The sequence below is a fragment of the Polypterus senegalus genome, chromosome 2 (assembly GCF_016835505.1).
Source record: "Polypterus senegalus isolate Bchr_013 chromosome 2, ASM1683550v1, whole genome shotgun sequence".
In the NCBI taxonomy this organism is placed as follows: Eukaryota; Metazoa; Chordata; class Cladistia; order Polypteriformes; family Polypteridae; genus Polypterus; species Polypterus senegalus.
Window position 1 is genome coordinate 269,880,566 of NC_053155.1, and position 26,066 is coordinate 269,906,631.

General features: G+C 35.9%; 1 protein-coding gene across 1 annotated transcript in view; it reads right to left on the reverse strand.

Moving 5' to 3' along the window:
- sh3kbp1 (SH3-domain kinase binding protein 1) overlaps positions 1-25,840 on the reverse strand; it is a 338,963-nt gene extending 313,123 nt beyond the window's left edge. Inside the window, 1 exon segment of the mRNA XM_039745542.1 lies at positions 25,442-25,840. Within this exon segment, the coding sequence (XP_039601476.1) occupies positions 25,442-25,445 (4 nt within the window). The 5' untranslated portion in view covers positions 25,446-25,840.
- Positions 25,841-26,066: the final 226 nt, after the last annotated feature.

The window sequence follows — 26,066 nt, forward strand, 5'->3', positions numbered from 1 at the left end:
AATTGGCTCAGACACAGGAAGCAGAGGGTGATGGTGCGAGAAACCTCATCAGAACTGGCCAATGTTAAGAGTGGTGTTCCACAGGGGTCAGTGCTAGGGCTGCTATTTTTAATATATATAAATGATTTAGATAGGAATATAAGTAACAAGCTGGTTAAGTTTGCAGATGATACCAAGATAGGTGGATTAGCAGATAATTTGGAATCCGTTATATCATTACAGAAGGACTTGGATAGCATACAGGCTTGGGCAGATTTGTGGCAGATGAAATTTAATGTCAGTAAATGTAAAGTATTACACATAGGAAGTAAAAATATTAGGTTTGAATACACAATGGGCGGTCGGAAAATCGAGAGTACACCTTATGAGAAGGATTTAGGAGTCATAGTGGACTCTAAGCTATCAACTTCCCAACAGTGTTCAGAAGCCATTAAGAAGGCTAACAGAATGTTAGGTTATATAGCACGATCTGTGGAGTACAAGTCCAAGGAGGTTATGCTCAACCTTTATAATGCACTGGTGAGGCCTCATCTTGAGTACTGTGTGCAGTTTTGGTCTCCAGGCTAAAAAGGACATAGCAGCACTAGAAAAGGTCCAGAGAAGAGCGACTAGGCTGATTCCAGGTCTACAGGGGTTGAATTATGAGGAAAGATTAAAAGAGCTGAGCCTTTACAGTTTAAGCAAAAGAAGATTAAGAGGTGACATGATTGAAGTGTTTAAAATTATGAAGGAAATTAGTACAGTGGATCGAGACTTGTATTTTAAAATGAGTTCATCAAGAACACGGGACACAGTTGGAAAGTTGTTAAGAGTAAATTTCGCACAAACATTAGGAAGTTTTTCTTTACACAAAGAACGATAGACACTTGGAATAAACTACCAAGTAGTGTGGTAGACAGTAAGACGTTAGGGACTTTCAAAACTCGACTTGATGTTTTCTTGGAGGAAACATGTGGATAGGACTGGCGAGCTTTGTTGGGCTGAATGGCCTGTTCTCGTCTAGATTGTTCTAAAGTTCTAATGTACATACTTATTTCGGTGGTATGACGCCACTGTCAGCCGCCAAATTGAACTTTCCAACGTCACTAATTCTCCAACTTCCCGTGTAGGTAGAAGGCTGAAATTTGGCAGGCTCATTCCTTACAGCTTACTTACAAAAGTTAAGCAGATTTCATTTAGAAATTCTATGCGTAACGGTCATAACTGTCGACAACGTCCGCCATATTGAACTTTCTTATTTATGGCCCCATCTTCATGAAATTTGGTAGGTGGCTTCCCTGCGCTAACCGAAACCAATGTACGTACTTATTTCGGTGGTATGATGCCACTGTCAGCCGCCATATTGAACTTTTCAACGGTCTTTGTTACTTATGGGCCCATCTTCAAGAAATTTGGTACGCGGGTTCCCAACGTTAACTGAATCCTACTTACGTACATATATACGTCCATAGCCTACAGCTCGTTCACCGTGTGAGGCGGCGTTGGGGTCCCCATCCCAACGCCTCCCACGTTGTTGGCTGCCTGCATATATAAGGCCGTCCATCACTCCAATCTCTAAATTCCCTTCCTTGCTTCGCCACGGGATTCACGTCTCCCTGCTGATAACTACAGCCTTTTTATTTAATCCACGGCTTCTCCTCTGTTTTATTGTTCATTTATTAAGATTATAGTTATTGTGTATTTTAGACTTACTTTACATTGTTCAGGTACCCATTTCCTTTATCATTCCAACCGTACCCCCATTAGCATGTCTATCGAGGTGATCACCATCGATCAAAGAACTGTCACTTACCGAGTGGTTTCCATGCCCATTGATGGCGCCTACCTTTTCCATTCTCTGTGTTACATATTTCACGGCCATATCAGGCTCACTCTTGATATCCGGAGGAACATTGTGTCTTATGTATTAAATGACTGGGACAGGTTCAAGGTGTGGACTGATGACGGTACAGGAGATAATTATACTACACAGGAGCATTATAAGAGTGAAATGCTTAAGCCCTTCACCTATGCATCTGCATGTGAGTTGATGGCTGCCGCTGAATTGTTCGGTTGTCACTTTCAAGTGTACCGAAATGGCCAAATATTTTACACCTTTCGACAACCGCCAATGCCTCTTAAACATCTTAGATTGACAGGTGACGATTTCAGTAGTGGACACTTTGATGTTTATGAATGTTTAAACTCTCAAAAGCTGGATGTGAAGTTATCGATGAAACCGGTTGTATACTTACAACGCTTGACAGATGCCGAATGTCTCTTCAACACAAGTCCTACAAATACTGTCGTAATTGAAACAAACCATGAAACTCAAACCGATTATGACAGCAGCAATCCAAGCTGTGAGATTTGAAACAAGATTACTGTTCACATGGCCAACTGTACGTTGCATGCTCAAGAGTAAGCTCAGCACACAGCTTGGTCATATTATAACCAGAGGGCCGAACTCACAATGTAGTATACAAAGAGATCCTTAACAAATAATTATTGGTATATTTTCCCTCAGTTTAAAAAGGTTTAATTTTCTTCTTAATAAAAATTTTAAGGCAGTACGTCGCCGCTGCGAAGCACGGGTATTTTGCTAGTAATATAATAAACATATTTTGCTGCATTTCACCTTAAAAATTATATTGTCATCATATGTAAATACACTCTTTATAAAGTGGCTCAGGTAGTGCGATAGATAGATAGATAGATAGATAGATACTTTATTAATCCCAAGTATTATAACTGTAGTGCAAGTTTACAGTGGGGTGATTGTACTTATAAGTACAAACAGTTCTACAAGGAGCAATTGATTGAGTGTGTTTATAGTTCTTGGGATGAAACTGTTTCTGAACCGCGAGGTCCGTACAAGAAAGGCTTTGAAACGTTTTGCCGTGGCTGAGACAGCGTGTACTTGAAGCTGTATACCGATAATTCTCTTTCCGATCAGCTGCTGCTGTGATTCACACTCAGATACAGTGATATAAATACTCTGAGTGGTGCAGTGAGAGTAATATGGAAAAAGATGATTTGCTGTGGCAACCCTAACGGGAGCAGCTGAAAGAAGAAGGTGCAGTTAGAGTAACAATGCTAAACCAGTTATGGTATTTGGAATACTATGGCTATTCCCTGGACCATTATATTGTTACAAGTTAATTACAATCAGATGCGTTACACTAATAAACAATATGCGGTTAGTTTCAGTGTATTTATAAAGCCGCGTCCGGAAAATAAGGTGTAATCACACAGGAACAGTAGCACTGCTTTGATGCTGGGTGCCGCCAGTCTGCAAAACCGAGCGGAGAACTTGCGTACAACAAGGTATGAGGTACCGTGGAAAAGTGCGTGGCCAAGTGTAGGTTTTATACATCGCAATTTGAACGTGGAAAAGTTCTTACGCAACATTTATGTGCGTACGCACCGTTTATACATGAGGCCCCAGGTCCTTGAACAAAACACCAACTAAACCATAGGACACATTCCTACAACAAGGAGTGTGATTTTACATAACTAGCAAAGCTGATAGGCTCAGCCAAGTGTGAGATGTCTAAGGCTCACAAGTAAAATTAATATTGTTTTCTAATTTATTATAAAGAACTGCTGAATGACAAACATACTGTAAGTAACTAAATTATGAATTGTCATCAGCTGCCACATTGAAAACACTACCCTTTACTTATATTCCACCATCATTTTGTTGTGTTAGGCAGTTAGGAGAATTTGTAACCTATACTATGGTTACAGTGCTTACTTTACCATAAACCATACTTTTTTGTATGCCTAACTGTATATAGGAGCAGTAGAGATGTCTGTCTGGCTTAATTTGCTTTTTTTAATGCTGGAGGTGATGCAGTAGTTACGTTACTAATTACTTGTATTTTAACGTTATAGCAGCTACCATGGTTTTGTTTTATTTTGTTTTCCATTTCTTTTTTTTGTTTGATTTTTAAACTTGTGCTAGGTCTGTTCTGCAAGGACTGCATTATGATGATAATTTGTAATTGTTAATATTACAGTCTAATATTTAGTTCACTACTTTATGGGGGTTCAGGTGTGGACTCTGCACATTCTACGCACACTATGTCTCTTGGCATGTCAGAGGACTGGGTCCCTGAAGTGTCTGATCTTAGAATTGTTTGGGGAGGTCAGGTGGGAGAACATTTAAGGGATGTGGAAGAGTGAAGGTAAAGAGAGCATGATAGTTTTTCTGTGTTTTCCTCCAATGTTTTTTTCAGTTTTTTAACAAGATGCATTGGCCAACAATGCCACATGTAAAACAGGAGATGAAACTAAATTTTATAGTATATTTCTTTAATTTAGTTTTGAAAAATGTTTACTAGATTGCAGAAACAGTATTATTGTGATCAATTAATAAACCTGGAAAGGTCCCAATCACAGTTTCATGAGAAAAAAGTGCTCTCACATCTCATCTCCTTAAAGGCTGAGAAAGCATTCTTGCAGGAAATCCACTTAAACAGTAATGATCCATTTTAGCTTAAAAAAGACTGGGTTGATTAGATTTTTCACTTTATGTATGGCAAGACACCCAGAGCTGTGAAAATTTTGATTCATAAAACAATCTTCATAGGACTCTGCCTCTGAAATCGACATAATAAAGCAGATCCAACTCCCACATAGAGCAAAGATGATCCCGTAAAAATGGGCAGTAGCTTTAAATTTGAACACCTGTCCACTATTATCAAGAAGGCTCACCGTATTTTTAACATCCTTAGATGTCTGAGGAAAGCTATAAATATCTCCATTTATGCTCACCAACTTTACGGATATACAGTGGCTTAAACTCATATGAGACCTGTTCAGATGCAGTAGTTAGGGTGGTGAAGTTGGATCAAAATATTGCTGGTACAGTACATAGACTGCAGCCATTCTTCATAGTAATTTTCCTTCCTCCAGTGTTCTGGCAAACAGTACAGGAATATTAGCACTTGCTAATCCTTGGGTCATAAGCCTAGTTAACAGCCCTTACACTGACACCTGCTTGTGTTTTCTTGTATATCCTCTGTCATCATCATATTTAATGTATGGTACACAACTTATTTTATGCTGTTGGTACTATACTACTTTCACTAGAAGACAGGTAAGAATTTCAATGGAATATTTACAGTACTTATGACGATAATTTTTAAATTGGAACATTATCCATGTTCCAAAGGTTAGGATAATCATAAACCATACAAACATTCCAGATAGGCCAGTTCCTCTGAATTGCTGTTTCATGATCAGCCAGTGTTTAGAGTTTACTAACTAAAACATGTTTTCCATTTGCAGAGTGTTCATATGATATATGCTAAAGCAGTTAACAGCTGTGCTCAGAAAAAAGTAGTAAAGTGAATGTCAGCTTGCATTTCCTTATATTTTTCTTCTTTCCTTAAAAACTAGCTCAGGAGGTCACAAAATTCCATAGTCTGATCACTGCGACTGACATAACATCTACTACTCATGGTCCAAATTTTTAAACAATGCAACTAATATCAGTGCTCACATGACAAAAGTAAATACTGTATGTATAAATGTATAAATAAGTGGATGAGGTATCTGTGAGGTGGGATGTGGGGTCTCAAAGTAAGTAAATTTTAATTTTTTTTTATTTATTTGTTTTTCAAATTAAAGCTACTTTCATGCTGAACAATATTACAGTGCCATCAATAGTAAAACATTTCTTCCTGGTTAACATTAAATAACAGTATAAAAACATTTGTAAATATATAATTATTTTCTGTAAAAATGATATCAAGTATTCAGTACATCAGAGCACCCCTTTGTGTGTTTAAAAATGAAAATTGTTCCAAAGTAACAACACAGTTGCAAACAGTTGATACATTCATAAGTTACGCATTCTACAGACACAGTGACAAACATGCACACTGAGAGGTGGAGTGACTGATGGATGCACACACTTCAACTCAACATATATTGTCATTCATCAACATACATAATATATGGTTGAACGAAATTTTGTTCTTTTAAGTCCCAGGTGCACAGGCAACATAACATATATTTAACATACACCATAACACTACCAAAACCAGTGCAACAATAAAATGTAAAAAAATAAAAGATTGCAGGACTGTGAAGCTCAAACATGCTCAAAAGCCATAGTAAAGTGTAGAGTATCAGTACATAACTGGGGAAATCTTATAGGTATTGTAGCCTACAGATGGGACTCCTGCCACCCAAAACCCAAAACGGACAGATGTAGGACACAAGTTTAGGATGCGTGCTTTTATTCGTTTTATTTTTTTTCAGCACAGTTCAAGCACTAGAACACAGCACAAAGCTGTGATGTGCTGAAGAAAAACACTTTCTTTTCTTCTTCTTTCTCTTCCTCTCCTTTCACTCTTTTCACCTCCATCCTTCCTCCAACAAGCTTTGTCCACTGCCTCCCAACTTTGGCTCCTCGAGTAGTAGTGGCTGGCTCCTTTTATAGGACACCTGGAAGTGCTCCAGGTGTCCAACGACCTTCTTCGGGCAGTACTTCCAGGTGCGGCTACAAACTTGATAATGACATCGGATACAGACTTGGTGGTGCAGGTGTGGGTGAGCAGCATGAACAATAGTGGGCTCAGGACACATCCTTGGGGAGGATGCCTCTGATCAGCCTGGTAGTGCTTAATGTTCTCCTGCCAATGCACACCGACTGTGGCCTTTCTATCAAAAAGTCCAGAATCCAATTACACAATGGATTGTCAAGGCCCAGCAAAGAGAAAGGTTCCTCACCAACTGCTGGGGAATGATAGTGCTGAATGAAATCAACAAACGGCAATCAAATATACGTATCCCTGGTGTTCAGGTGAGACAGTACAGCGTGCAAGGTATAAGAGATGGCATCAGTGGAACGGTTCGGAGGGTAGGCATACTAAAGTACGTCCAAAAAGGTGGGGAGGATGGAGCATATTTGCCTTTTTTTCTAGCCGTTCAAAGCACTTCAACACGATAGGAGTCAGCGCTACAAGGAGGTAGTCATTAAGACACGTCACCTTTGACTTCTTTGGTACGGGAATAATAATATTTTTGAAGCACGTGGGGACCACAGCCTGACTCAGAGAGATGTTAAAGATGTCTGTGAGGACATCAGCCAGTTTGTCAACACAGTCTCTAAGCACATGCCCTGCAATATTGTCTAATCCTACAATTTCTGAGGATCGACTCTGGAAAGCATCCTCCTTATATTCGCAGAAGTTATTAAACATGTCAGGGAGGCAAGTATCAGTGCTGTTGGGCTATGGTGAGATTTTATAATCCATTAAGGCCTGGATGCCCTGCTTCAGCCATCAGCCATGATTTCTGGTTTGCACATATAATGATATTTTTCCCCCCAATAGTGCTATTCTCAATGCACCCAATCACAGAGTCCAAATATTCCTCTAAGTTAATATCACCTACTCACACACACATACAAACATTACTGTAAAATGGTGATAGCGTATTTAGATATAACTAAAATATACAAATCTATCAAAGTTACACACCAGTACAATAGTTTCTCCCTATACTACATCTCAGACTGGTAAAAAACAACATAAGAGTGTCCTGGACAACAAATATTGAAAACAACTTTACATAAACATCAAGAAAAGAATTATATTATAAAGTAGACAAAAATGTAAAAATAGTTTCTATGGATATGTTGTAAAAAAAAAAAAAAAAATAGAAAATAAAAGGTGACTATGTTTAATTAATTTGACAGGGTTAACAATAGACCACAGAAAAAAATAATACAAGAAATAAAACCACAAGAGGGTCAACACTGCACTGTAGCAGCACTTCCAGTTTACTGATAGGGAAGCTGTTGTTTAAGCTATCAGGAAATCTGGGTATGTTACATGTAATTTATTTTTTTTTTATTAAAGATAACGGTATCTGTTACAGAAGAACCCCTTACTATATTCAGCTTTATCAGCCCAGAGTTCCAGAAACCAGAATGGAGAACTAAAACCCTGAGTTTGCAACACTGGACATTCAACTGTTGAAGTATGTTCTGTTTTAACTAAAAATGATAATCTAATACCAGTCTACTAGGGCAGATGCAAGACTTACCCTCTTCTACTGTAATCTCATGAATAAGGGCAATATAAATGCTACAAGAAGAAACAAGCCTATAGAAATGTCAATATTTTTTGAGTGGACAATGTCACAGTAATTTAAATGCATGTAAAACATAAAAATATAGAACAAGTTTAATAATACTTTGAAAACATTTGTTAAACTTGAAATTTAAACAAAAAAATTTAAAAAGAGCCTTTATCATTCTAACTAATATTTAAATAAATCACCAAAGCCGTAAAAGCAGTACTCTTAATTAAAGAAATTATGCTTCTCTCTAACTGCAAGAACTTTTTATATTACTAATTGCAGAAGAGGATTATAGATATTTTTTCAGCTTGGCAATATAATTTTTCTTTTTAAATTATTTGAACAATAGAAAACTGACTTTACATTTTCTGGTTTCTAAAGTAGTTATTAAAAATGGTTTGTCTCCTGCTTTTGTCAGGGAAAGAGATTTGAAACAATTGTCCTCTGGCAAACATGCCTTAATGTTGTTATCCTTTAATTATTTGAAATGGTAGGCATCATGGAAATCCTGGTTATGCTGTGAACCATAGAAGGCCTATGTCCCCAAAAAGACCAACTTCTAACTAGCTGACAAAACCAAAAACATTCAAAGAGGTACATCTTGCTGTGGGGTGATGTGAATAAAAAGCAAACCACCTTAGGATTAAGCATTGGCCTCAAATTGCTTGTGACTACATTTGCAGAAGGACCACATACAGTGCCGGATTAAGACGAAATTGGGCCTGATGCTTCAGCACAAAAAAGGCCTATTTTTTCTCAGCATTGGTGCATGTGCATTCGGCACTCACCATACATGCGCACTCAGACCGACTAAGGAGCCTTAATTGCTTGCGACGCCACCAGCCAGCCTTTATTGAACATGAATAATAATAACGACATAATATTGTAATAACTCGAGATTAACATCAAACATCAAATGTAACATCAACATTCAATAGCAATTGTCTGAAAAGTGCACTTAATGCATAAAACCTAACAATGAAATACACAAAATTTCACAATTCTCTTACGAAACAGAGTAAGAAAAAATGAATTTGCAGAGATATTGGGTCAAAGTGACTCAGTTCAAGCTCTTGAGGGTAAAAATTTGTCCACAATTTAAATTTCATAATAGACCAGAATCCTGTTGAGGATTTTAAAAATTCTAAATATCCATGCTGGGCCCGTGGGCGGCTTTTAGTTTTACCTTTACAGATAACCATTTAAATAGCCATCGATTTTTACTGTACAACTAACTTTCAAGGTGAAAAATTTACTACGTGGCACTTATTGAACAATAATAAAGTGGCAAGAATCCCCAAGAAATTGCAAAAAACGCAGCTAAATTGCAGTACTAAGTAAACTGTTTAACGTAAAATTGATAGCATTAACTTGAAATCTTCAGTTAACAATAAACACAACGATGTTATAGTTACATCACAAGAGAGAAAGAACAATAGTAACTGTATAATAAGTAACACTGTGTCTAGGCGTCCGAAAGTCGGACTCCAAATTTCATTCTAAGAATTACTTTGAGGTTAATATAGCAAAGGAAAACTGTTCAGCTTCCGGAAAATTCTTGTCCGTTTTCATCTGGGCCTATTTCAGGAATGAGCCTAATGTTGAAGCATCAACAGCATCCACCTTAATCTGGCCCTGACCACATACTACATCCTGCAGCAGCCCAGTGAGTACCGATTAAAAAAGTTAGGCTATTTGTCTTATCACTCATTGTCACCTATATTGCTAATTATAATCAAGTAATGTACAGATTGTTTTGAGGATTTACTAAAATATAAAAAAAAAAAAAATAAAAATAAAAAAAAACTACCAGGTATACATTTCTTGATGTATAAGATTTTCTCATTATAACACAGCATTCGGAGTTTCGCATTGGTAATAGACATTTACCTAATAAGAAAGGAGACATTTAGCTTTAAGGTCTAATTAAAATTACTTGTTTATTATATAATGTGATTGTGTGCAGGTCAACTTTTAGCTTTCACTATTTTAACCAACAGTCTTTATAACAAAGGGACAGGTGTCACAACATTCTGCAATCGAATATTTTAAATCTAATATCTAACTTCGGCCTATAAGCTTTGAAACATCCTAAGTGAATTTGGTATAGAAATAAAGAGTTACCACCAGACAGACAAAAGCATTACCTTCAGTATTATTAAGCAGGTGCTCTATAAACTTGCATAGGGCCGGAATAATAAAAACATACTGCAGATTTTTTTTTTTTAAATTAGAAACACAAATATTTACCTTTATTGTCTTTCAAATTGCCCTTCCAAATATAGTCCTGTGTGAAACTTGGTCAGACTGATTTTGCATTTCTTCAAACAATGCTAATTAGTTGGGAAACTAATTAAGCTGTGCTCATGTGCTATTGTGAATGTTCCTAAGTTTCTTTCACTTTATTACAAAACCCAAAAAAAATAAAGTTTGGAGACTACAGTAGAAAATAAGTACATGATTTTTTTGGCTTTGTTTTGGAAAAAAAAGCAAAACGTTTCAGGAAAATCGAATGGCTGTATTTTTGCCCTCCTCCTTAGGCTACAATGTGTTTATATGTTAATGTAAAGAGTTCTCAATCTGGCTAAGTTTGCCATATTGTTTTAACTAGGAGAAAGAAACACAGAAGATGTCTTTTTAAATGCTGCTGATTAACTGCTGGACTGAAACATTATGCTAACTTGTCAGCAGACAATTGCATGATCTTTCAAAGTGATACAGTATGTTTTCAAACCACTGACCCTTTCACTTTCTGACGTCTTCTGTTGGCATCAACTTCAATGCTTTGTTTGCCAATTACTCAAGAGGTCAAATTTTAAAACAAAGTTTTGTTTTATATATATTTATATTTTATATATTTATCTATTTTATACACTCTACACCTTTTGATACCTTGCATTCACCCCATACTGCATGAAAGATTATAGAGACAAAGTCTTCAAAGTAAAGAATTTGAGAAAGTTGTCTATTCAGCTGGGAAATGATATGAAAAATGAGAGGGCATGAACAGAATTAAGAGACGAATGATGAAATGCTTAGGTAAACATTATAACCAAATTTTTTTTTTTTTTTTTTAAAAAGGGTTGGAATAACAAAAAGAAACATGCTTGGTGCCCATCTTGATGATGTGATTACATGTCAATATCCTGCACTAAACATTTCAAGGAGATTGTGCCTGCCTTAGAAACTATAGAATAATGAAGAAGAGCAAGAAATGTCAGAGTTCCTAAAGGTGATGAATGTGGAAATCCTTCTAAATTCATGTTGAAGATCTCTATTAAAATCCTGGGTGATGTCATTAAGAAATTTCAAGAATCTGAAAGAGCACCACCTGTCCATCTAATTGAGGAACAGCCCCCTGCCTGTAAAAATGGCAGAGATAGGCAGTTTGAGTGTGAATTATTCCTATTGTTTAGTGGAATATGTATTATGCTTTGTTATTGGGGTGTTTTGTTTTAATTATTATTGCTCTTGTTTAAAGTATTTTAATCATTGGACTGTGTTTAGGGACTTGTCTAAAAGGCAATCCACAGCAGACAACTCCTTATGTCTTTTTTCTGTTCTTCAGAGCTTTTCCATCTTTTATGTAATTTTTGAAAACAAAACCTTTAATTTATATTTTATATTATTTATTTTAATTTATTATTATCCTTGTCTTGAGGGTTTTTTGAGATTTTTTTTTTTTCCTTCTTCTCGAGGCTAACATCACTTTTAGGCCTGTGAAGCCTCAGCCAGGCCACCAGAGTGCAGAGTTAGCCAATCAGAGTGAGGCAAATTCCAGACAGATAGGGAGAGGGCAGCCCTGGCAAGATAAGCAATTTTGAGGCTTCACACCATCATGACAGTAATGTGAGCAACTCAATCGCATTTTCAATCTCAGTTATGATAACTTAAATCAATCTCAACTTTCCTTTTTTTGGTTACAAATACCATTTCAGGCCAAAAACCTCCCATTAGCTTTATCAGACCACCGGGCTTTCCGCCACAAGTATCCTCAAGAGGCATTTTTTAAAACACATTTTGCGCACTAACATAGTTGTCATAAGAAAGACCAGTTATTCATGAACATCATTAATTGCAGAACTCAGTGACCTCTGTTAGTCAGAGTCACAATTGGTCTTGAAACTGTTTCCATAAGAATTGCTCTTGCTGTCTAACAAATTTCAGAAAAGCAGCCATGCCTAGGCAGTAGGACAGTCTAGGGAATTTTTGTTATTTAAACATCTCAGTAAAATGATCTTCAGTCTGAACTGACCTTTTTGAACTTTTCAAATATGTTAGAATACTGATTCAATAATATCAGATAACTTGCAGACACAAAATACCAAATAGTCTTTGTTTTGAAACTTTCACTTGAAAGTCAGTAGCAAACTGAGTAATCTTAAACAGAAAGGGGGAATAAATCCACATTGACCAACCTAATGCGGGAAATACACTAATTTCTCAAACAGGTAGAGTTCATCAACAACTTTCATGACACCTCTGATAATACATATTAGCAAATTCAGGCTTACCATCATAAGGAGCATGAACTGTTTTTTACTCTGAAAATGTCTTAACAACAGCATAATAAATGTCAGTATTTAAAAGACCACTTCTTGCCAATGCAATTCTGACACATCTTGTCATGAATAGAAAGATGAAGCATCATCTTTTACTATTAGTCTTTTAGGCAATAATGAATAAGTAGACTGAAGCAAACAGAACAGTAGTCCATTAACCCTATGGCTGTTTATTTTCAACTTGGTTCGCTATGTTCAAATGGCTTATTTAATAGAAGTGGTATATTGGTATATAGCTACATGACACATATGAACATTTTACAAGCAAATCTGATTTTATTTTTAATTACTCTATTGTGAGAAACAAAAACAAATACATAATTTGCAAAGATTTACTGCAGAAGTGGCAAGGAATGGGATATCTTTGAGGCATGAAAAATAGGTTTTACCCTTAAATGGAATTCTGTGGGATCAGTGGGTAGGTTAAACTTACTACATTTACAAAGTGACTGAACTTTTGTTTTTTGTTTCATTATAATTACATTTAAAAATATTTAGTTTGCAACTTCTGGAAAATGACTAATTAATATTTTGAGCATAGAAACACTTTTATGACACTGCATGGCTCCCTCTGTTGGGTAAATAATGATTTTCATGTAGTGTACGTGGAATATACTATATTATCTTCACTTGAGTGTGCTGTAATTTGTTGTTTCTTAAAAATAAATAAATAAAAAGAGAAATATCAATTAATGTGAAGAGTGACATATACAAGTCAAGACATTAAATACAATTTCATAATACATTATATTTCCCCAGATTTTGGAATTATAGTCAAACACCAAAGCTGAAATGACTATTAAATTGCAGATGTAAAATGTGAAACCTTTAGAAATGCAGTAGCATAGTCATGTCTGACAATAATTAAAATTGGAAAATGTCAAGAATTAATTGACTTCAAGCAAACAATCAGAGCACTACAATTAGTTCCAATAATGTTAGGGAATGTAAATCTGCAGCAACTAATGGCAAGTAACCCTACAGTCATGAAATGTTATTCACAGACAAAAAAGTTTTTTTAAGGTGAATAAAGTATATTCTATTGAAGAGAATTCTGGCGAAGCTACATAGGAATACAATCATTAAATCAGTAAATATGTTCCTAAAATAAACCTCAAGAAGGCAACATCAGCTGCATTCAGTTTAATTAGCTGTACAGAACTTAACAAGTGAGACCTATAAATAAAGAAATCTTATTTTAAATCTTATGTAACATAAATATATAACTGTGTACATCACCTTCCTTCCTTCCAGATTTTACTTATTGTATTCCCGTCAAAAGCTGCAGGATTGCCATATAAACTATATAACCTCCATGACATGGAATTAAAGTACTTGAAAAAGTCATCATAATTCTTTTGCAAGCTCTTGCTTCAACAGCCTAAGAAAGTAGCAGTTTTAGCTATCAGTTTTTAAATCATATTCTGCATTTTTATACATATTTCGTCTGTTTCCCCCCATAACCACTTTAGGACTGTGGTGGTAATAAGACTGTGGCTAAAGTTTGCCACATTTTTATTTTTTACCTTTTGTGGTACATGTGTGTTAAATCAGAAATAATTTGCTACTTCAGTATTAGCAGTGCATACCGTGATGTTTCAGAAAATAAATATTCATTAAAACAGTTTATGAGCAAACATTTTCAGGGCAGGTTTCTTGTGGCAATGTTCAAAGCGATCACATCACAAGATCTGCTGCCATATACAGGGTTTTGGTGAGTGGTAAACTGGTAGAAATTTGTGAAACAGTAGAAATTTTAATTAATCATTTTTACTACAGTAGGGTGCATAAAGAAGCTGCCTTTGTTATTTGTCGCAAAAGAGATATTGGCGGGGAGTGCACATTCCATTACTTTCTGACACAGCTGGCATTTCACACAGCGCACAACTACAACCCAAATGCCACCACAACTGATTACAATTGCAGCTGTGGAGCTTAAACAGAAGTCCCATTCCACCAAATTATCCCTGAATTACATCTGCCCAACCCCCATTTCACTCTCCAAAATTTTTAGGTTTGATGGCATCTTCAGACTTTGAAGAGGAACAAATCCTCAACCCTTGTGTTAGTTGAGAAGCTAATAAAACAGAGCATGGTTGTTTAACTTCAAACAATGATAAAAATGACCAAACAATGATGAAAATGATACAGTTGCTATAAGAACCCCATTGGTTTACTGTCAGTCATATCCTGTGTGATATCCCAGGTGGCTCTTTCATACTGTGTCTTGCATTGTCCTTCCTTATTAGCAATGCAGAGGGACAAAGTGGTGATGGTGGTGAAAGGCAGAGGTCTTTACTGAAAAAGTGCAGGCTGATGACTAAGACTGGGAAACATCAAGCAAAAAAGAGCCAATAAATGCAATTTTTCACAGGCAGCAATTACAGTTCCTGAATCATTCAGAGCAGTGTCTGCAGCCCGGGACATCTAGGGGCATGTTAGACCTGTCTGATGAATCCACAAAAAGTGAATGCTACCATATATAGACCAACCAGGGTTAAGAATATCACTAGCATGCCCAAGTTTCATTCCTCAATCCATAAATTGAGACCACCACTTTTAAGACATGTTAAAAATAGTGTCACCCATATCACTAGGCTCCTGTTATTTTTTGGTTTAAATTCATTGTTTGTTTAGATAAGTGGTGTTGTCTTTGGATTTAAAAATATAGGAATTTGTTTTAAAATTATTCAGTCTCCCTGGTGAAAAATGCACTGCCGCCTTATTAGACTTTTATGCAAGAAAAATGTGTTCATATGCTCAATCGTGTAGATGAAGCACTATAATACTACAACAAACCTACAAAGTGTTTTTTTTCTTTCTTTTCGTTAAAAATGAGTTTGATCCTGCTTAAAAAAAAAAGGAAGAAGTGTTTGTAAATAATTTTGGCTAACTTTAGTTACAAATGAGACCTATTTGTGGTAGTGCTGCTGCTTTGCCGCAAGGAGATTGTGGGTTCGCTTCCCGGTTCCTCCCTGTGTGGATAGCACAGAGTACTGAGAAAAGTGCTATATAAATGTAATGAATTATTATTATTCATTTTAGTCCTGTATTTCAACCTAATTCACACACTTGAAAAAATAAAAATTTGTAAAAATTAACTAATTATAAGAAACCTATAATGATCCCTTAGTTTTCTTGTACTATCAAGAATATCTATTCTAAGAATTTAGATGTAAAGTCGCAGAGTAAGTAACAAACTATTATTGCATAAATGTGATCAAAGCATTTTGGGATTGACTAGGAATGTTAACGACCAATGTTATGCTGAATGCTCTAACATGAAAAGTTTAAAATAACTAATCTTATCCATTAATTCAAATTTGTCTTGGAAATATAATTGCCTTTATGAGTCTCTATTCAGAGATGCAGTGCAACTTTAAAACATGTTTTTTTATTTAAACAGACATGATATATTTTAAACAACACATTATTTTACAATTACTGACACCTTAAGAAAAAAAAATGAAATAATCTAAATGTAGCTCAGTTCGGTGGCATTTTGCATGAAAGGCTGATAAAGTTTGCTCCATGTTATGTAATACTCTGCTGAAATACAAACTTAAATACATCTAAAGCATCAGTGCCAACCATGTTTTCAAAGTAAAACTAAAGGCTGTTGGTCATATTTGGATCAAGCTGCTAAAAAGTTCCACAACCACAAGAAAAGAAAGCAAATATCATCAAAATGAAAAAATTCCCAGTATTTAAGAAGAACTTAATAATGTTGGACACATTTTTGTGCTAATTTAAAACAAAAAATCCTGGCAAAAGTATTCCATCATGATGTAAATAAAAAAATAAAATGCTGTATTTAAAGGTCCTTGGCATTTCCACTACAGGTGATGAAGTACATAGGCAAAACCTTCTCCTTGATTAAACAATAACCCAAGCAAAAACATATGTGGACAAGACTTGTGTTCGTTTTTTCTTTTTCACAACAGAATATCGATATGTTTGAGTGTTTTTGTTTTTTTTTGTTTGGACTGAATGAACCTCTGATAATAATTACAAGAATATTAGTAAATAAAATAACTACTTAGACGTTACCTGGCAAAAGAAAGAGAATACAGAAGTATTTGAAAAAATAAAAAAATTTAAAAAATCAGGAACTGTTAAAAGCTTGTTAATGATTATCTTTTCCTCAGATGTTTTAAACATAAAAAGCTAGACCATTACAGCTAGAAATAAACTTTATACCCATGATTTGCCAAAGAAGACATGTTTCAGCGTGAAGTAAAATAACACAATAAAGTTACAGTAAAACGCACCTTGCACCCACATGGTGTTTTTCAGAAACAGTTTAAGCAGAGTAATGAAAGTTTTATTCCTAACCCCTTCTTTTTCAGCATGAGGTGTGGACTGAATGATCTTACAAATGCTGAACGGTAGCAGAGCAATTTTTTCTGAATCACTGTGCCATACATCAACCCAAATTATTATTTATTTTCCACCAATCAAGTTGTAATAGAGCAGCAAAGCAAATAAGCAAGACATGCTAACCATTGAGCAAAATGCATAAAACAAAAGGGAAAGAACTGATCCAGAAGCTAAAACTGTCTGCTATCACATATAAATTAACATATTCTGAGGAAAGTTAAACTATGCAGTACATAACAGATGACTCTGCCCAGGGAGAGAGTTAACTGTCATTAAGATGGCCCCATCTACAGCCCTGCCAAACCAAACAAGGAAACTGGTACTCTGCTGCTAAGAAGCTGGTGGAGGAGAATTAACCATTAACTGCAAAAATTTAGAGCAGCAACCTTTTAATGCCCTTTGATTTCATCCAAGTGCAAATCATGCTCATTGGTAGCCAAAAGAAGCACTGCTATCAATACCCTTATGCTACTTACTTTGTATGCTCAGCATGTTTCTAAACATGTTACTAAACTAGCATGCAACCTTAAAAAAAAAAAAAAACTTTAAAAAAATCCTAGCTTTTGCCATAAGTCAAACCCAACAGCTGTTGAGCAGTATTTACAGTATGTAGCTGTGGTTCTTTGGCTTTGTTTCTGGTCACAGTCACGCTTTATAAAGGAAGTTACCAACATATAAACTTGACCGATTCTGACAGGCTACTTCTGGAAACAACTTCTCAAAATGTGTACTATTGATGCCTTTACCAAATAAGCACATATGTAAGATGGGTGACAACCTAACTGTTACTCATGATGCCTTTTGCAGTTCCACAACAGCTAATAGTTAACATTTTTACTATTATAAAGGAAACACACCTACACTACTTAGGTTTATGTGTTTTCTTTTTAACTAAGATTGAAGTAAAGAACAATTTGTTAAACTAGACAAGTTTAAAAAAAAAAAAAAGAAAAAAACAACACTACAGCTAAAGTAAATAAATAAATGTCAGACATTTTTCATTAGGTTTTCAGCCACATACATATACTGTGATCAAAAAGTTATGAAAAATTAATTCTGAGCTACTGAAGCATGTTCACTACTGTTTTGTACTATTTGCAGAACTGCAGCAACAGGGTCTTTTTATATATATTTCTGCCTTCAACAATATATTTTCTACAAGTAGGTGTAAGATGGAAATGTACAATTAGTAATCCACCTTAATAAAGGATAAGTGTTTGTGTGTCTGTCCTTTTTAGTAATAAAATGCATTGCATTTGTCATTCCAATAGATAACATTTCACAAATATTAAACACTGCTTTTATGAATCCCATACCAAATGGCATATAACCGAGACATATTCATTTCACGGTGCACTGGCCACATTAACGCTAAAGTCTGCGTTGATTACTTAGATATCAACCCCTCTTGGACAGGTAGCACAGCTAGTTCTAAATATATAAATATAAAATAAAAGCTCAGTGGCTATTTCTTACTAACATTATACATTTTGAAAACCCAAGTCTAATCAACTAACTGTGTAGATGGTGCACATATTCCTTAGTTCTGCAAGTTTCTTTTATGGATTTTGTTTTTACCTACATCTCAAAGTTCAGTGCAACTGGAATCCAGAAATTGGCCTGCCATAATTGAGTAGGGGAGGACTTCTGAGTGCTCCTTGTGATGGACCAGTGCCCTGTCCATTGTTTTCATTACTGCATTGCCACAGATGCTCTTGGGATAGGCATCAGACTCCATAATCCACTAAACTGGACAAGGTGGGTATAGATAATAGATTAATGGAAGTTGCAATATTGCTTTCATAAATGTGTTAATTTATATCATATTTCTGCGAAAATGAATTCAAGGATGCTAAACTAAACTGCCATATATATCTATACTAATAAAAGGCAAAGCCCTCACTGACTGACTGACTGACTGACTGACTGACTGACTCACTCATCACTAATTCTCCAACTTATGTACATATATACGGCAATAGCCTGCAGCTCGGTCGCCGTGTGAGGCGGAGCTGCGTCCCTCATCGTCACGCCTCCCACGTAATTGAGTGCCTGCCCATATAAGGCTGTCAGTCAGCAGCAATCCAATAGACACGCTGCCGCTAAATATTCGCGGGTGAAGGACTGTACTTATGCAAATGAAGATGAGATGGTCAGGGATAGACTAGTGTTTGGCACATACTCAGCGAATGTGCGAGAGAAACTTTTATGTGCTGGGTCTTAGCTAACATTAAATAAAGCCGTGGACATCGAAAGATCGCACGACAAAGCACAAGCACAGCTGAGAACCTTCGATGCATGTACTCCAAGCGGCTCACGTGAACTGACTTTGCAGGACTGGCAAAGGTAAATGGCCGTATATATGTACGTAAGTAGGTTCCAGTTATGACCATTACGCGTAGAATTTTGAAATGAAACCTGCTTAACTTTTGTAAGTAAGCTGTAAGGAATGAGCCTGCCAAACTCGTATATCAAAGCAAATTTCCCCATAAGAAATAATGGAAACTCAGATGATTCGTTCCACAACCCAAAACTATTCATATAAAAATGACTAAGACAAAATATAAAGTAAAATACATAATACAACTTAACCTGCACTTTACCTTTAAAAAGAATCATGGCGAGGTTCCACTGTATATATATATATGTGTGTCTGTCCTTTTTAGTAATAAAATATATATATATATATATACACACACACACACACACACAGAGTTGTCCTTGAAAGTTTGTGAACCCTTTATACTTTTCTATATTTCTGCCTAAGTATGACCTAAAAGTAGATAAAGAGAAGCCGGTTAAACACTAACGAAAAATATTATACCAGGTCATTTATTTATTAAGGAAAATGATCAAATATTACATATTTGTGACTGGCAAAAGTATGTGAACCTTTGCTTTCAGTATCTGGTACAGCAATAACTGTAACTAAACGTTTCCGGTAACTTTTAATCATTTCTGCACATCAGCTTGGTGGAATTTTAGCCCATTCTTCCGTACAGAACACCTTCAACTCTGGGATGTTGGCGGGTTTCCTCACATTAACTGCTCGCTTCAGGTCCTTCCACAAGATTTCGATTGGATTAAGGTCAGGACTTTGACTTGGCCATTCCGAAACATTAACTCTATTCTTCTTCAACCATTCTTTGGTAAAAACGACTTGTGTGCTTAGGGTTGTTGTCTTGCTGCATGACCCACCTTCTCTTGAGATTCAGTTCATGGACAGATGTCCTGACATTTTCCTTTAGAATTCTCTCATATAATTCAGAATTCATTGTTCCATCAATGAAGGCAAGCTGTCCAGGCCCACATGCAGCAAAACAGGCCCAAACCATGACTCTACCACCACCATGTTTCACAGATGGGATAAGGTTCTTTTGCTGGAATGCAGTGTTTTCCTTTCTCCAAACATAACGCTTTTCATTTAAACCAAAAAGTTCTATTTTGGTCTCATCCGTCCACAAAACATTCTTCCAATAGCCTTCTGATTTATCCACGTGATCTTTAGGAACCTGCAGACAAGTAGCAATGTTTTTTTTGGAGAGCAGTTGCTTTCTCCTTGCAACCCTGCCATGCATACCATTGTTGTTCAGTGCTCTCCTGATGGTGGACTCATGAACGTGAACATTAGCCAATGTGAAAGAGGCCTTCAGTTGCTTAGAAGATACCCTGGGGTCCTTAGTGACCTCACCAACTATTGCACGCCTTGCTCTTGGAGTGATCTTTATTGGTCGACCACTCCTGACCAAGTGTAATATTTTTGTCTCATTTGTTTAACTGGTTTCTCTTTATCTACTTTTAGGACTTGAGTGAAAATCTGATGATGTTTTAGGTCATATTTATGCAGAAATATTGAAAATTCTAAAGGGTTCAAAAACTTTCAAGCACAACTGTATATAACACTGTATTTTTTTTCCTTTGTGCAAATTCTAGGCCTGCTTTAAAATAGTTCATTTTGAGAAATTTGTTATGCAGCTCCTTTGGCATGGTTGACAACTGCACCTTTACTCCAGTCTGAACTACTAAATTCTAAAACTCCATCTATATGATTGTTAGCCTCTCTGTTGTGTCACTCACAAGTCTCCTTCTTGTTCGCACAGAATGTTTTAAGAGATTTTAGGTAGTGTCTGTTCAGTTTAATGCACCTTGTACTCCAGTGCTCACTGGTGCATTCAAACACTTGGAAATGGCCTTGCCATGTTTTGCTGATTTATGAATTTTTAACAATTTATTTCTAACTTTCAAAAATGCTCTATAGTAATTGTTTATCTTCCCATGAAAGCACAATGTAACATTTGAAAAGAAAAAAAAACACTGATACAGTTACATTTATTTGCTTAGCAGATGCTGTTATTCAAAGCGACTTACAAAAAAGGTCAACATCATCGAGTAACATCAGTCCAGGGACTGTTTGGGGACAAGTGTTACAGAACAAGGGAACTAAACTGATTTCTACAAGTGAAAAGCCCAAAATAAAATGAAAGCTAGTTACAAATCCCAGATTTACAATAATTGCTTGTATTTTGTTTTGACACAATACAAAGTAACAAGAATTTACTGATTTCTATAAACTTGTTGGTATCTTGTGGCTGGAATACAGGTTTTGTCCTAAAACTTTCCTCAAGGTACCTTAGCCATGCCATGTATTTGTTAAATTCCACCAATAGCACACTGGATTCAAATTAATAGAGTAGTGATTAGTCGAACCTGTGTACTAGTGGTGCAAATTAATAAATAAATACAGATTATTGGATGGCAGCCACAAATACTGGAGTGCCTCAACAAGTAGTCTGGCAAAGGCTAGGGTAACACCTTGTACCACATATAATATCATAATTTAGTAACACACCAAACTGGCTATGCAAGACATGGTGTTGATGTTGTCAAGAAAACAATTAGAAGAAATTTGGCAAGCAGAAAATAAAATGTAGTAGAAGACCCAAAAAGCTGTTTGCATGTGATGCGAGAACTTAAAGATCACTTCCTTAATGGACAAAAGGAAATCTAGTTAAGATGGAAGCACAGCATCTGGCAGAGTTACTTGGCATCAAAGAACAAGGTTCTACTAGAAGTTATGAACGAGTTTCTCTTGTAGGGTGTACTATAGTGAAGAATCTAGTCTTATGAAAAGACAGCAAGCAGAAGAAACTAAGGTACATTAAATACCATAAGGCATAGAGCAACAAGGAGTGGTAGAAAGTCTATACATCTAAGAAGTATACTAATAATGACAGTTAACAATGAGTAGACCAGACACACAGCCAAATTACTCTGAAGGCAGAAAAGTTGCAACTACTCCAGTGTCAGACCTATTCATTAGTAAACGATGGACTAAATAACCAAAATACCTGAAAAGGCTGAATGAAATTCAAAATAATGAAAAAAATAAAAAATTATGCCATGTAGCATATATAGATGCTTGGTATGTTTTAGAATTGCAATTTCTACACTGACCACAAAACACACAAACAGAAAAATAACAGCTTGCTTAGTTAGGATAGGAGTTCATCAAAAAAAAAAATAAAATCTGAATTTGTCTTGGTCTCCTGGACTGAAGTACATCATTAGTCATGTTGTACTGACCTATTGACAAATCATGCTGCTTTTTCTACTTAAACAGTTCATATTGTATTGTACTAAGTATGTCCATATTTAACCTTGCCATGCTTGATGAACCTTTTGACCAGATGCTTTAAACTGTCATTCATGGTATCATCCGAGAGGTGCAAAACTAAATTTACAGTTAATAAATAGCAGTTTTTCCTTTAAAATTGTAAGTTTGTTTAAAATGGTTAATTCTGGAGTTCACTTAGTTTATATAATGGATTATTTACAATACTTTAAACAACCTTTATGTTTTTGTACAGAACTTGTGCACTTCATCAGCAGAACAAAACCACAGCTGTTAAAATATAAACATTTAAATTACGAACACACAATGCTTCATCAGGGTCATACTATGACCAACGGACAGGCCTAACTGTCCTGACACTGATTTCAAATCAAGTCAAAGTATAATCATTCAATAGTGAATGATGGCCTAAAACAGAACAGGTTATGACACCAGAAAGTTTACAGCTCACATGAAATGTTTACACACACATACATATATATACATATATATACATATATATATATATATATATACATATATATATATATACATATATATATATATATATATATATATACATATATATATATATATATATATATATATATATATATATATATATATATATATATATATATATATATATATATATATATATATATATATATATATATATATATATATATATATATATATATATATATATATATATATACATTACACACACATACATATATATATATATATATATATATATATATATATATATATATATATATATATATATATATATATATGATTGCATTAGAAGATAGATAAGTGTGGTTATGTTTATTTAGTGACACAAAAATCTTTTTTTTTTTCCAAGCAAAAAACTGTGAAGTGGAAGGAGGAGTACGGATGTGTGCATCTGTGCACCCCACCTGGTACTGGCCATTTTCTTACATGCAATTCCCTCTGGGACCATGAATTGGATTAAGTAGGTTTAAGAATGCTGTGCCACATCCATCTATCAATTTTCTAAACCTGCTTATCCACAGTACAGTTGTATGAAACCTGGAGCCTGTCCCAGCAGGTATCAGGTGCAAGGCAGGAAACCATGGACAGTCCATCAGAGTGTTGTGCGACATTGCTTATAATAAAATTAATAAAAGAACTCCCAGCAAGGAAAGATGTATTGAAAATTAAAAGAGACTGAGGCCCTCAATTCTTAAACTGTAAAACTAATTGGATAATGAAGTCTAGCACATTAAACTCTGAAAGTAAAAAGAAAAAAAACTTGGTCTAATGTAAAATAGAGAAGTCACCATGAAGAATCACAAGTGTTACATTTTAACCAAACTCCTATATTGGGAAGTTAGACTGCAAAGATGACATTTGCCAGTTCCCATCATACAGCTGGCTAAACCTATATGCAAAAATAACCTCCAAATTTTCTTAACCCTTTGACTCCCTAATTTCTACTGAAATGGATTTTGAACAGTTATGTAACTGCACAGTCAACAACTGCAAAAGCATAACTGAAAAACCATAAAAGGGTTCCAGTCATGTAATAAATGAAACAATACTTTAATAGTGAAAAGGGCGAAATTCTAAAAATATATACATCTGAGATCTGCAAAATGTCGCTGCAACAACAACAAAAATAACAAATTTCCTTAAATTATGTGTTTTTAATTATTTCTTTACAAATCATAATCACCAGCTCACTTCATCAGCACATTACACATGTTGTGCCCATTATATTTTTTGGCTTTGGTAAATCCATTAAAAAAAACATACAAAACACCCTTTTACGTGTCAAGATTACTCATCAAAAAATGTGCTGAACAGTCTTGCTAGCTTGTCTCCCAATTCGTGAAAAGCAGTAACTGTAGGCAGCCCAAAGAGTGTCAAGAACCACACAGAAATAAATGCGTTGGTGGAGGAAAGAGAGCAATTTGCAAAACAAAGACTCGAGTGGTCTTCCTGTAGTTAATTAGCAGCAAAGCAAGCACACACATGGTTGTGAATGCACAGATCTACCTACTAAGGCTTGATATCGATATCGTGCTAATCAATCTATAAACCACCGTCATTTTAAACTGTACACAGCATCTCGAGTACGTTACTCTGTCTGTCCAGTGATACAGTCATACAAATTAAACAGATATTCAGATTACAATGTAACCAATGGTTGCAGCACATAGTCAGCAAATCGGCCCCTCTTAATGTAGGTTGTTATTTCCTGTCTTGATATCAAAACTGTAAAACAACTTGAACTAATAAATTAAGAAGGGTGTGCCAAATGAGGCAAATGGATCAAAAACAAAACGAAACGTGCCTGCCACCCCCTCAACGCTGTGTGTTAATCCAATCAAAGCTAATCCCTTAAGTGCTCTAAAGCATCATATCGAAATAACGGTTTGCAGACATCAGCGCGCAAGCAGGAAAAAGACGCTTCACTCGCTACAACCGGTAGCAGGAAAATGTAAACGTGTCAACATCCTGAAGAGCCTCTATCCATACATTCCTGCACCTATTTAAACAATAATAGATCGCATTAACCGAAGCCTCAAAAAATCGGAGCATCCACACAGAAACACAATTAGGGAGGTGGGGAATATTCGTCATTTTATTGACTAATTACTCAAAACTTTCTTGCTCTTTTAAGGGGCTCTCATTTTTGCCTTCTTATAGAAATGGGAGAAGGGGTACAGAACTTGACTCCCCTAAACTTGACCGAGGAGTCGCAACGTTTGCAACTTGAAACGCTGCGAATAAAGCGTTACGGAAGTTACTACACGTAAACTGATTTTGAACTTACCCATTTATATTGCGTTGGGCTTCAGACTGAAGTACGGGTCCTAATCAAAACTTTTGTCTTCAAAAATATGTAAACAATTTCCACAGAAAGTAAATCCAGCTGCGAACTCCGCCGCCGTCTCTTTTTCAAGTGAACGGCTCTAGAATTTCGCTATGTGCGCGGAGACTGGAGCACCATTCCCAACCCGCTGCCTCCTCTCGTATGTTATCAGCGGGTAGGCTCAGTACAGTGCTGTGTTGTGCTGTGCTTGTAAAGCGCTGATTGCGCTTGCCAATGCTTATTGACGTTCCCCCTGTTACGGTATTTGTACATGTAAAGTGCAACACTTCCCTCCTCCTTTTGACTGTTTCCTCCTCCCTTACAGCGGGCCCTCTGCCGTTAATGATGCTGCTTCGGAGACAGCCCGTCCCAGCCTCTAAGATCTCGCGAGAACAACGACGCTAGTGTGGCCCCCGTGAGTTCGGAGTAATTGAGACGTTCGTGTTATTAATGCAAATGTGGTGAACTGTCTGATGTGCGTCTTCGTGGTGTGTTTAACTGCATTGTTTTAATACTTTCCAAAAAATGTATAATATAATGAAAAATAAGTGTGCTACAGGGCAGGGATGAAGGTTGATGCGGAACC